The following is a 12,769-nucleotide window of genomic DNA, read 5'->3' as shown; positions in this document are numbered from 1 at the left end:
GTATAAATATTGTCAGGTCCTTCTAAGACGTGCGTTTACTGTCTAAGGGAATTTTGAACCTCATTCCCATTTACCATGCCAAAGCATATATATCTATTTTATGTTGCCTTGTTTTTAGCATAAGAGTATATTTACTTAATGTTGCTTGTCTTATTATGAGTCCTTGGGCAAAACAAGAGGCAATTGTACTTTGTTCTTTGTTGGATGGGTGGCAGTTTTCAGAAATGCAACAGATTTTTAAATTTCAAAATAGCGAACAATGGGGTCTATCTTTCCTCTGTTTTGGGGAAGTAAGAATAATAATTATTTTCTCTCCTAGCTTTTAAAGATGAAAATCAGTTTTTATTTGATATTGTAATTTAGGGCATCATTTTAATAATTTTATATCATATGCTTGTCTCATAAATAATATACAATAAAATTTAATGAGGACCCACTTTAAGTCTTGTATAGAGTAATTAAAAGCTACAAAAAAGTCTTGATATAATGAGGTCCTTCATTCTTTTATTAGTTAGAATAATGCTAGCTGTTACAACAGACAACCCACAAAATTTCAATGGCTTTAAACAATCAAAAGTTTATTTTTAAAAATTATATAACATTCCATTGTTGGTGTCCCTGGCCACCAGTAGGCTTTCACGTTTATTCTGTGACCCGTATTCCTTTCATCATGTGGCTTTGTCATGGTATAGGTCCTTTGCAACTAGCTCACTCAGGAAAAGAATGTCACAAGGTGACACACTTAACCACCTTGGTCTTCAATGACACATCTACTCACATTCTGTTTGCAAGAATGAGTCACTTGCCCCTCCTAGATAAAAGCGGGGCTGGGAAATGTGGTGTCTGTTTTGGTAGCTGCTTCTCATAAATAACTTATACTTTGGAAAGAGAAAACAGACTTTTGGTGAGTAGTTGGTTGTCTGAGCTGTAAATCTGAATCTTAGAAACACTATTATAAAAATCGTTTATCGAAATGTTGCATTATCTTAGTGTTGTGTAGACCAAATCCTGAGGAAAATAATAAATTTTTTAAAAAAATTAAAAACAACCTAAGAGATATAAGAATTGAACATCAGTGTAAAATTTAATTTATTACTATTAAAATAGTTTGTGTTCTTAGTTTTTTGTTAGTATTTTATTTAAAACCAATTTTGCTTTTGTACACTAGAACTTCCCTACAAATATGTTTGTGTTTATCCATGATAAATATGGATAACTGTAATGTATCTGGAAGACACACTCTAAGTCTTTAGAAAATGAGAAAAAATGAGATGCAGACAATGCAAATTTTTTGTGTGTATGAAATGCAAGCAAATGAAAATTTACTCTCAAGCTACATTTTGCTGAATAATTTTATTTAGTCATGAATTTATTCTAATAGTAGAATAAAAATAATGAATAGATAAAACTGCTTATATTTATGTTTCTGATTGCTTATTATTCCATATTCCTGAGTTGTGAGTTTTCATTTTAGTTCATTTTTCTGTGTGGTGGTGGCTAAGAGTGACCCTTCTGGCCATTTTTCTATGTGGCTTTGCTGCACTTTTCTCCTTCCTTTATGCATCTCTGCACATTTTTCCATGAGCTTCCTTTAACCCTGCAGTCTTTTAATCTTTGTCTGTTCATTTCTTACATCTCCCTACAGGTCTCTCTGTCTTCTCTTCTTTTATGGAGTTCTTCATCTGTGGACAATGGAGAATGGTGAGATTTAGATTAGACATCAGTGGTATTGAAATTTAAAATGTCTCAGTGAAAACACCCATAGCCTTGCCGTGGTTCAGTAAGAAGCAGAGGGCAAGTGTTTGATGCTGGAAATCAGTGAGATCACTGTGCACATTTATGTAACAATATGCTCGGCCCATCACTTTGTTCAGCCTTGGCCCAGAATCATCATTAAGCATGAACATGAACCACAGACCTTTAAAAAATGTTCATAAATAGGCTTATTGAATGTTTTCTTCCTCTTGCTATATTTTTTTCAGTGACCACCTATGCCTTCCCTGCAACTATGTGCTATGTCTCTTCAAATACATTTCATTTATAATGTTTTTAATAGCCAAATTCCCACTCAGTAGAAAACTAGAGTTACCGCCATAGCACTAAATGACAGTGAGGCAAAATCACTGAAAACACACAAAGAAATGTGTGTTCTTCTACAGATGCTCTCAGTCATCTGTAGTCCAATTTTTTTCATGTCTGGAAAACTATTTGTTTTCTTGAACGCTTACTTGTACTTCAATCCCTGCTAGAAATGTCAGAAATCAGAGAGGCAGATTGGACTGTTCCATGTCAAGGGGTCTCTGGAGAGTTTAGTGTGAGCAAGAGTCAGGGAAAGTATGTCAAAATGTATGGAAGAAAACTCATGTGAATGAAAAATACGGATAGCTTTTCTTTGAAATGTACTCATTTACTTTTTTTGTCTGCAACACATGACTGAAGTTTGAAGGGTAGAATAAAATTAACAGCTGTGGTAATAAGATAGAGTACTTCTGCAAAAAAGTAAATTGGTGGGTTGAAAAGAGAGAAGTGAGAGATGTTTGCGTCATTTCTGGGTCAGACCTACAGAAAAGCTTTCAAGGTCTTTACAGGGTCACTGTAAAGAAAATGTGAAACAAGTATGATTCAAAAATAAATGCTTTGAATCAAAAGGTACTTAATATAATTATAAGTACTTTATGTTGAGATAAATTACAGCTCCATGTCAATTGTATGTAAAGAAATAGTCCCCAGTTTCCCTTTATGTTTTAAATCTTACATTTTAAGGTATTTGCCATTTTTTGTTCTTCTTAATTTTTTCTCTTTCCCTCCTTTCTTTTTTTCAGAATGCCAAGTACATTTGTTAAAATATTTAGAATTTTTAAATAGAAATGTGAAGCATCAACCATTTCTCTCCAGAATACACAAATGTAGGTTTTGACAGAACTGCCTATCCTCATGCCTAGCCCCACAGCACAAAGACAAGCTTAGATGCCCCGGGATCCATGAGTTCTGTAGTCACCATTGTATGTGTCCAACAGAGGGGAGTGTATATGATCTATTTGGACTTGCACAAATCTCAGAAGACTGTATTCATGTTATAAAATAATCTTGAAATATCCTAAATTCAGGCGATTAGAGAATTACTCATGTAATTCAGACCACTCATGTGGGCTGAATGTCAGAAATCCTTCTAACCTTCAGGTCTCCTTGACTTCTCTGGAGAATCAAGCTAGGTTTACTCATTTCATTTTCATAGCAAGGATCACTTTTAGCGAAAATGATGCACTGGAAACAATAGTCATTTCTGATGCTCCATGATAGAGTTGCAAAGCATGCTTTAAAAAATGCACCTTATTCTGCATTATTTGCAAGTTTATTTGTGGTGTGAATGTTTTTTCTACTATTTCTACTATTAGATGTGAAGAAAAGTATACTTGGCTTAAAATGTGTCACACCATGACAATTAGTCTTCTAATATTTGCCTCATTTATATAAAATATAATACATGTTTGTCAGCATGTAAAGGTCCTGGGGGCCTTGTACCTAGAGTTAAAGCAGGCACAAAGCAGCCATGACATTGTGACAAGATATACCATGCGTGTGGAACTTAGGGCCAGAAGAGGTGGGTTCTGGTTCCAGCCCTCCTGCTTACTACTTTTGTGACCTTGGTTATGTCACTCAACCTCTCTGAGCCTTGGTTTTCTTGTTTAAAAATTGCGGGTATTACTTCCTGTTTCCATGGGTTGTTGTAAATTTTGTTTGCACATGCTCCTTCTCATTCCACAAATGATTTAAAATGACATGCATATATTTAAAGATAAAATAAGATGTATTTGCCAGTGCTTTGTAGATTATACAAACATAAGTTGCCTGCCATCATTATAGGGCCATTTTCATTTCTGGGGAAGCCTATCACTCAGAACAAAAATGCTTCTAAGCACATGTTTTAGAGATTTCCATTTAACAATTTCAGATAAAGCAAGTATGTGTGACGTAGACTGGTTATAAGTGCCAATTTAAAATAATCCCATAAGAAAAGAAGACTATCCAAGACCTTTTCGACTGAAGACCATTTACAAGTAATAAAAATAGCAGACTCTCACATACTTAATGCCTGTTAATTGAAAAGAGCATATATGACAAAAAGCTGTTAGGATTAAGTAACTCTTGTAAATGGTATTTCGTTAGTCATAACAAACATGTACTAACATTTGAGAAAGAATAGAACTTAATTTTGTTAAGAGTGAGTCATTTTTACTCAGCTTAAAAATTATGCTTTTGTTGCATTTAGGATTGGTGGATACCTCACAAGAACACAGAGGCTTTGAAATATCCGTGGCCTACTGGTTCCTTCCTCTAATTCCCTTCATTATCAAGTGCCATTTGCCTTAATCTTGGGTTACTAGTAATGCTATCTGCGCTGTGCGTCTAAAGCCTCCAGAAAGATTGCTCAGGCATGGCCTAATAGCTTTTATCAGTTCACCCAGTGGCTCTTACACTTTGATACCTGAAACCTAGAGTTAACTGTGTAGGGCCAAGCTCTTCTGAAGGAGTCAACTGCTCTCCTCTGTCAATAATGGCTGTTTATGCCAAAACAGCCAAGAGAACCTCCCCACCCCCTTCCCTCTGTCAAAGTGAAATGGAACCTAAGAATGGAAGCTAGTGGCTATTTTGCCATACCCCAACCAACTTGCTATTGCTTAATTCCATCTAATTATCAGCTGGGCGTCGTGGCTTATGCCTGTAATCCCATCACTTTGGTAGGCCGAGGCAGGAGGATCACTAGAGGTCAGGAGTTTGAGAACAGCCTGGCCAACATGGTGAAACCCTGTCTCTAATAAAGATTAAAAAATTAGCTGCGTATAGTGATGGGTGCCTATAATCCCAGCTACTGGGAGGCTGAGGCAGGAGAGTTGCTTGAACTCGGGAGGCAGCAGCTGCAGTGAGCTGAGATTGTGCCCCTGCACTCAAGTCTGGGCGACAGAGTGAGACTCTATCTTAAAAAAAAAGAAAATTTTTTTAAAAAAGAATAATTAGAGAGAAATTACTGGATATGCTGTGCATTGCAGCAAGATTAGACTCTTTCTCCTTTGTTTATATTTTAAGCTGTTATTTTTCTCACTAATATCTGTGTAGTATATTTGGCTGATAGTGAGGTTGTTAGTCTGTTTCTGTTTATCTGAGGCATGGTTACCTTCCCTCCTTCTCTATAAAAAAAAGTTTTTTTAGGGAAATTTATTGTGAGCTTCTGTTTTCTTTTAAATAATACATAATTTTAAAATTCTATTTCCCAAACAGTGAAACTATTTGAAAACATCCACTTGACATTACAATTCATGTTACACAGAAAAGTGATAAAAATCATGAAATCAGTTTGCCCCCTTCTTTATGATAGATAAAACTGTAGTGTTAAAGAATACATGAGAAATACTAGTTTGATAAAAGCTCTAATAAACTTTATATTAAACAACTATGATTTTCCTTAAAAGTAATAGAGTTGAGGGACCCACATGCTTGAAAGTGAATACACTTAGGTGGTCCAAATGCCCGAATTTCAAGGTAGGGTGTGTATGCACCTGAATTCTGGGGCTTCCACTTACCAATTGTGTATCCTTAAATAGTTATTTAAGCTCTCGAAGACTTTATTTTTCTCATATATAAAATGTGCTGATGTTCCTAACTCACAGAATTTTCTAAGGACAAAAGGAGACACGTATGTAAAGTGCCTAATAAAATGTTGGGCACATAGCAGCCCAATGGTAGCAGCTGCTCCTGTTATTTTTGTTATTAACAAACAGAATGAAGGGAAACCAACCTAGAAGGTTAGATTTTCTAGGTTCCCTTCTGCTTAGATCAATTTAGGAAACGGCCCTCAGAGAGACTGTAATGTCTAGGCAGGAAACAGGCAGGGGGCTGACTTGGAGGAGCTGGACTGGGAAGGTAAATTCTATGCTGGGAGAGCCACAATCCCAAATTTCAGACTTATTTCTTTCTGCTATTTTGCAGCATCATGTGATGTGACCGTACTCTCTGTTTTGGATAGGTTACTTCACTGCAATTAATAATGTCACTTCATTTTTTATTAATGGAAACTTTATATACCTTAAGCATATGCTTGCAAGGAACAGAGAGTCTTTTTCTCTTCTTTTCCTCTCTTCCTCTCCCCTCCACAGAAAGAATTTACTCCCCATATGGGGATCTTATAAAAGCTGAAAGGATTCAAGGTCAAAATAGTACACTGAGTGGTTGAAAAGCTGTGTATACAACTTCATGTTCTCCTTCTTACCCTTTTGCATTTACAATAGCCCTTTTTACAAAGAAACAGAATTCATCTTTAATTTGCTTTATGCCATTCATCCTTTTATATTTGATTGGCTCAGTGATTTTCTTTACTTAAATGTAGCATTTATCAATCACAACTAGCAGTGCATGTTATAGTGTTAACAGAAAATTCCACAGGACCCTCTTCACACTAGGGAAGGGGACCATCTGCTACTTTCATATTAGGATGTCAGGATTTAGAGGTCAATGTGTTTCCTCATCAAGGCTGAAGGCTTTGGGAATCCGGGGAAGTGTCAGGCTCCAAGCAGCATAATGAATGACAGTTGCTGACTGGCTAGGCTAGCATGTTTTCAACAGGGGATATCGCTGTTCGGTATAATGTGCTGGGACTTAGTGTGCTAAACACACCCAGCTTGGGTAGTGAGGCAGGCTGTGCCTTTTCCCCCCTGATTCTGAACTGCATTTTCATCTTGGAAGAAATTATATTGAGGTCTTCATTAGTGGCACCCAGCAGGGTGAAGGCTCCGTGAGGGCTGATAAGCACTATGGCTGAAAAACGATCAGCCTTTGTGCAGGCAGTTGAAGGTTTAAGTTGCCTGAACTGGAGAGAGTCTGAAGAGGCGATTATGTTAAGCAAGTAATGTGTATTGGTAACGTGGAATCAAATTATTAGGGTCAGTAACTTCCTGGCTTTCCCAGTGCATTAAATGAAGACATAATATTGCATTTGTGTCGGGTACTTCTTGATGCCACATCATGTCAGCACTGTCCGGTCGTCTGTACTTCACAGCATGTCACCTCTAATTTCATGGGATTATCTGCGCTGTTGCATTATTAGATACTCACGATCTTGAGCTTCCTTTGAACTCACAGCAGGGCAGTGCAAAGTCATTATTGTGAACACTTCTGTGCTTTCTTGTCTCATATACAAAATTATGGCCACATTTAGAAAGGTAGATATATCCCACTATCATACTTCCAAAAGTGTGCGTTTATTTGGTGGGAATGAAAGCTATTGATGGAAAAAACATTGAATGTGAAAAATGTTTTAAAGGAGTAGTGTTAGAAAGGTGTCAAGGCAGTGAATTAGTATTAGAAATGTTTATAGGACAGTGGTTCTCAAAGTGTGGCCTGATCGGCAGCCTCAGAATCACCTAGGAACATATAAGGAATGCAAATCCTACTGAATTGGAAACTGTGGGGTGGAGCTCAGCAGTCTGTGTTTTAACAAGCCCTGCAGGTGATTCTGATGCATCTCAAGTTTGAGAAACACTGCTGTAGCATTTACGGAGTACATGAATGACATAAATCCATATGTTCTGGGGTATAGCAATAGACAAGACAGACGAAGTATCTGCCCCCATGGACCTTATTAAGTTACAAAGGAATATGTGGTTTTTTGCCCTGATGAAATGTTTATACATACCCAACAGAGCCTATAATTATTGTAGATACCATTATATTCTTCATTTGAATTAGCCTGTTATTTTCTTCGGTATCAGAGAATGGCTAACAAAAGATAATGAATAAGTGATTCCTTTGTGCATTTCAGAACCATTCCCCTTGCAATATGTATATCCATGGCCATTGTCACCATTGGCTATGTGCTGACAAATGTGGCCTACTTTACGACCATTAATGCTGAGGAGCTGCTGCTTTCAAATGCAGTGGCAGTGGTAAGTCCAAGTTGGGAAAATGCCAATTGGAATTTAGGTTAATGAGTTGATGCAATTTTATAGTAGTTCCCTCTAGCAGAAAGTGTTTTGAAATTCAGTAATCTTTTCTTGACCTGAATAATAGTGAATATTTAAAAAATTTAGAGCATACCTTAGCATATTCCATTTAACTGATATATCTAAATTCCTATATGATTTCCCATTATTTCTAATTTCTTATAAAACAGTTTCACACATACATGCTTGAAAATCTGTCAAAGCTTATTCTCCCAGCATGTCTTTAAAGATAGGTGGACAGTTATTGAATCTAAATAAATGCATTTTTTTCTATGCAAATTACAATTTATTCTGTACACTTTCCTGTTTGTAAACTTTTCATATGCGAACTCAAAATCCTTTCCCCAAGTGTCACTTAAGAATTTTGATGTGGACCATATAAATTTGGTTTTCCTAGTATATCCTTTTGAATACTAGTCCTGCGATATTAATAAATTTAGGAAATACTGGGTTATTCAAAGTTAAACAGATGTTGTTATAATACTTCTCAGAATATTAAAGATACCAACGTGCATTTGAACTCCCTAAGAAGTGGATACACATAATTTTATAGCATTTTCCAAAATTTATTTGACACTAGGACCATCTTTGTCCCCAAAGATCATGTTATAAGACTGTTATTCTGTGATACACTTTTATTTTGCATAAAACTTAGCTAGTAAGAGACCATTCACTCTTGACCTCATAACAATGAATGGTGAAAAGTTAAGTTCCCATTACTTGATGTCAGTTCCTTTTAAAATAGTTAGTATTACCTCATATCAGCAGCATCTACAGGGAATAAATTATCTCATGTCATTTGAACCTGTGTATGAGTTCACTATATTGAAAAAGACTTCAACCACTGCTCTAAGTCCCACCAGACAATCAAATATACAAAGCTTATTGAAGTCAGGTCAGTCATCTCATCTTTTGAGACAAAGGGCAGCACTTATTCTTTGGGCATAATGTGGCCCGTTAATTGCATAGCACCAGCTGCATCAAGGACAACTAATGAATCCAACACATTTTCTTTTTTTGGAAAATACATCCTTCATGGAAATTTGCGATATCGCACATATCATGGCATAAAAGAACATTTTAGAAGTTGTGTTTATCTTTTAAGTTTCTGTGGCTTATCGGACTTATATTTGTGTTCTAGCCTTTTTATAGGAAACCACAAAAGAAATTGACAGATACATGAGGGGGAGGGAGGGACTTTATAAACAGAGATTTAGCTAGTGTGATTTTCTGGGAAAAAGATTTTCAGAGCTACTCATGTATATGCTATAAATTATTAAGTCATCAATTATTTTATTTACCTCCTAAGAATGGGATTGGCATATGAAACACATATCTGTAATACTTCTCAGTGTATTTCAATATAAAATTTGGTTTTCCAGGCTAAAGAGAACGTATTATACAGAAAGATTTCTATCTCCAGTAGAACTTCTGATTTGAGCTTTTATCACTTGTCAGAGTCAGAGACAATACACATCATAGTTGATAAAGATTCGATAAATGGATCATTGCTTTTTGAAAGTAGAGAGAAAGTGCTTGTTTAGATCTTTGACTATAGTTTTGCAACAAGCAATGCCATGGTCCTTGCTTTTGATTATTGTCTACGGAGTTAGTCTGACCCTAACCAAAGAGAGAAATTATAAAACATACAAGTATCACCAGGCTAATAGAAAGTCATAGAGCAAGTTTGGCCTAAATTGTTTCATTTTATTCCACTTTCTGGCAAGGCATTAATTTGCTTCGTTCTTTCTTTCACTAGACCTTTTCTGAGCGGCTACTGGGAAATTTCTCATTAGCAGTTCCGATCTTTGTTGCCCTCTCCTGCTTTGGCTCCATGAACGGTGGTGTGTTTGCTGTCTCCAGGTGAGTGAGTTCATGTATTTCCAGAAACACATTTCTGTTTTTGAGATTGGATGTGATAAGGATAACTTTAAAAAGAAAAGAAATAGTGCCTCCAAACCTGTTGTTTTTAAAGGGACATGCAAGATTGAAATGTTGGTCCAAGTATCAACAGCACGTTTTATTCTGTCCATTAGAGGGCACTGCTTGCCTATTAATAGCTTATTTGGAAGACGGACATGTGGCTTTTTTAAAAATAGTATTTCCACAGTCTAACAACGGCATTTTATTTCTGGTGATATAATTTTCTGTTTCTCTGAAGATGCCAAGAAAAAAGTAAAGTAAGAGACATCAGAAATCACCACCCCTACCATCAGTATTTCCTTTGTTTAGTTTGATGCAATAGTCTTTTTGTTTTAATATACGATTAAAAGCCAATCAGATAAATGTGAATGCTACATATAGGTGTGTGTACCTGTGGATGTGCATGTGTGTGTGTTTGTTGAATTGGATTGATAACACACATATAATACTAGGAATCTAGAACTAGATTTCCCATCAGCTATTTATATGTAGAGAGAGCTATGCTGAGTCAGATATTGCTATTCTTTCTCTTCAAAGAATAATATAATGTTGGCAGATTTTGTAAAATTCAAATTTAGATTTCCTATGATATTTCTCCACCTTATTTGAAAAGTGAACTTAGGCAATCACCTAAGGAATACCTGACCATTTGGTATGAAAAGATGCACGTTTTCTCCGGGATTTTTGGATTTTCCCTTTGAAATGATCAATCATACAGTCAACTCCACCCACATTTCTCTCCCATCAGGTTATTCTATGTTGCGTCTCGAGAGGGTCACCTTCCAGAAATCCTCTCCATGATTCATGTCCGCAAGCACACTCCTCTACCAGCTGTTATTGTTTTGGTAATGCATATTAACAAGTATATCTAGATATAACCTTGAATAATAGGTTAGCAAAAAGGAATTCCAACCAGACATTAGATAGTACTTTACTTTCTCATTCATTGCTAATGTATGTCATGGTGGAGTTTGGGAGGCAGGATATCTTCCATCTCTTCCCTTTACTCCATGTTTCTGATGCCTATTTTTTTTTTGATGCTTTGGGGCAAAAATCATCATCACCTCGCTTTCATCTTTGCAGAAATGTGTAAGGTCTAAGGAAAATGATTGGCTTGGCTCCTCTCATTGACATAGCACCTCACAGAAAATAATGTAGAGTATTAAGTCCCAATGACTTAAGGAAAGTAGAGTAAAAAGCTACAGTCCAAAAAGTACCCAGATGTATCATCTAGGCACCTTATAATGAAATGCACACAAAATTATTGAAACAATTGATAAAATCCTAGACAGTGCCATGATTCATTTGAGACATTTGAGAGCAAGTGTCTTTTATCCTGCAGGATAAAAATAAAAGCACCACGAGGTAAATTTGAGTTGTAAAATTCTTTCTGCAGAGCAAAGTGTGAAATGTGAGCTACAAAAGACTGTATGAGGTGTAAAAGTCCTCAAATACCCATTGGCAATGTTATATTCATTTTTACTGATGATTTTGTAACATTTCTCTCAACTGGAATCTGTTGTCAGGAGCACCACAGAATGCACTGAACATTTTTTTTTCATGCATTTAATTTGTTTCAGAACGTTTCCTTGAAATTTCTTTTTAAAGTATGTGTACTCTCTATGCAGAATCTGGATGTTAACGTCACTTGTGGGAACAGAATGTATTATTCCGTGAAGAGGGCTTTCATTTTAAGCCTCTGCTATCAGTCATGCTGTCCTTGGCATGTGCAGCTGCAGAGACTTGCTAAGCTAATCTCTGCGCTTCATTCTTCTCCGTGGTCTTGAGGGTCACACACGGCAGGCACACCAGGAGAGTAAATGTGGAGGAAAAAAGGTCAATGTTTTGCAATCAAGAGCCAACAGAATCACCTATGAGTGTCTGTGTTTCCTGGGTGTGGATAGCCAAGAGCTCACCGGAGAGCATTTGCAGAGCTTTCTGTAAATCTTCCAATTGGGTCTCTTTTACTGTTCATTATCGATTATTTACTAATCATCTCAATCTTTGAGTCTTTCAATTTTGAGTCATTGAGTAACCTTTCTTTTACTCTTTGAAGACATACTATCTTCTCTCAAATGCAAAAGGAACTAAAAACACAACACAACATTCATATAGAATTCCACTTGAATAAAATAATAATGGCCATATCACTCTCATACTGTTACTGGTGTGTAAATGGATTATGACAACAGAATATAGAAAAGAGATTAGTCAAATCCAAGTTTTAACTATGATGATAATTTATCGGTATAAATAATTATTTGAAAAAGGTCGTAATGCATAGTGAGGTTTTTGTTGTTAATCATCTGTGTTTTCACTGAATTCACCAAGCTTGCTTCCCTTTCCCCCCTCAGCACCCTTTGACAATGATAATGCTCTTCTCTGGAGACCTCGACAGTCTTTTGAATTTCCTCAGTTTTGCCAGGTGGCTTTTTATTGGGCTGGCAGTTGCTGGGCTGATTTATCTTCGATACAAATGCCCAGATATGCATCGTCCTTTCAAGGTAACCTCAGCAATCTTGATGGGTTTACATAAATCTCTCTCCTAATACCTAGTCCTCCCTTTGTCATAACTTGCTGATGGGGAGGTTGGGCTGGGGGCAGCATCTGTGGAATAAAAATGTTTAACTCTTGCAGGCAGTGCTTTCCTGTTGGATTTAAGTTGGAAAAAAAAACAGTTGATCCAATTTTTTATGTGATGGGCTTGAACTTTGTATGTCAAATTTTTGAAAAATGACTGTATGAATGAATGTTTGGTATGTCGATTTTTCATGAATGTGTTCAATGACCTGATATACTCAAAGTATGGGCTACTTCTGTCTGTCTTTATGCTGGAGTTGTGGACAGCCATG

At 36.4% G+C, this 12,769-nt stretch overlaps 1 protein-coding gene across 8 annotated transcripts in view; it reads left to right on the top strand.

Moving 5' to 3' along the window:
* The window catches only part of SLC7A11 (solute carrier family 7 member 11), a 143,541-nt gene that overhangs the window by 117,315 nt on the left and 13,457 nt on the right, over positions 1-12,769 (top strand). For all 8 annotated transcript variants that reach the window (XM_001136486.7, XM_063809007.1, XM_063809006.1 and 5 more), the window contains 4 exons: positions 7,814-7,937; positions 9,754-9,857; positions 10,666-10,762; positions 12,272-12,421. In XM_001136486.7, the coding sequence (XP_001136486.1) occupies positions 7,814-7,937; positions 9,754-9,857; positions 10,666-10,762; positions 12,272-12,421 (475 nt within the window). The remainder of the gene's footprint in view (positions 1-7,813; positions 7,938-9,753; positions 9,858-10,665; positions 10,763-12,271; positions 12,422-12,769) is intronic.

This window comes from Pan troglodytes, chromosome 3, assembly GCF_028858775.2.
Source record: "Pan troglodytes isolate AG18354 chromosome 3, NHGRI_mPanTro3-v2.0_pri, whole genome shotgun sequence".
Lineage (NCBI taxonomy): Eukaryota > Metazoa > Chordata > Mammalia > Primates > Hominidae > Pan > Pan troglodytes.
This window is presented reverse-complemented; position numbering and strand designations above follow the sequence as displayed.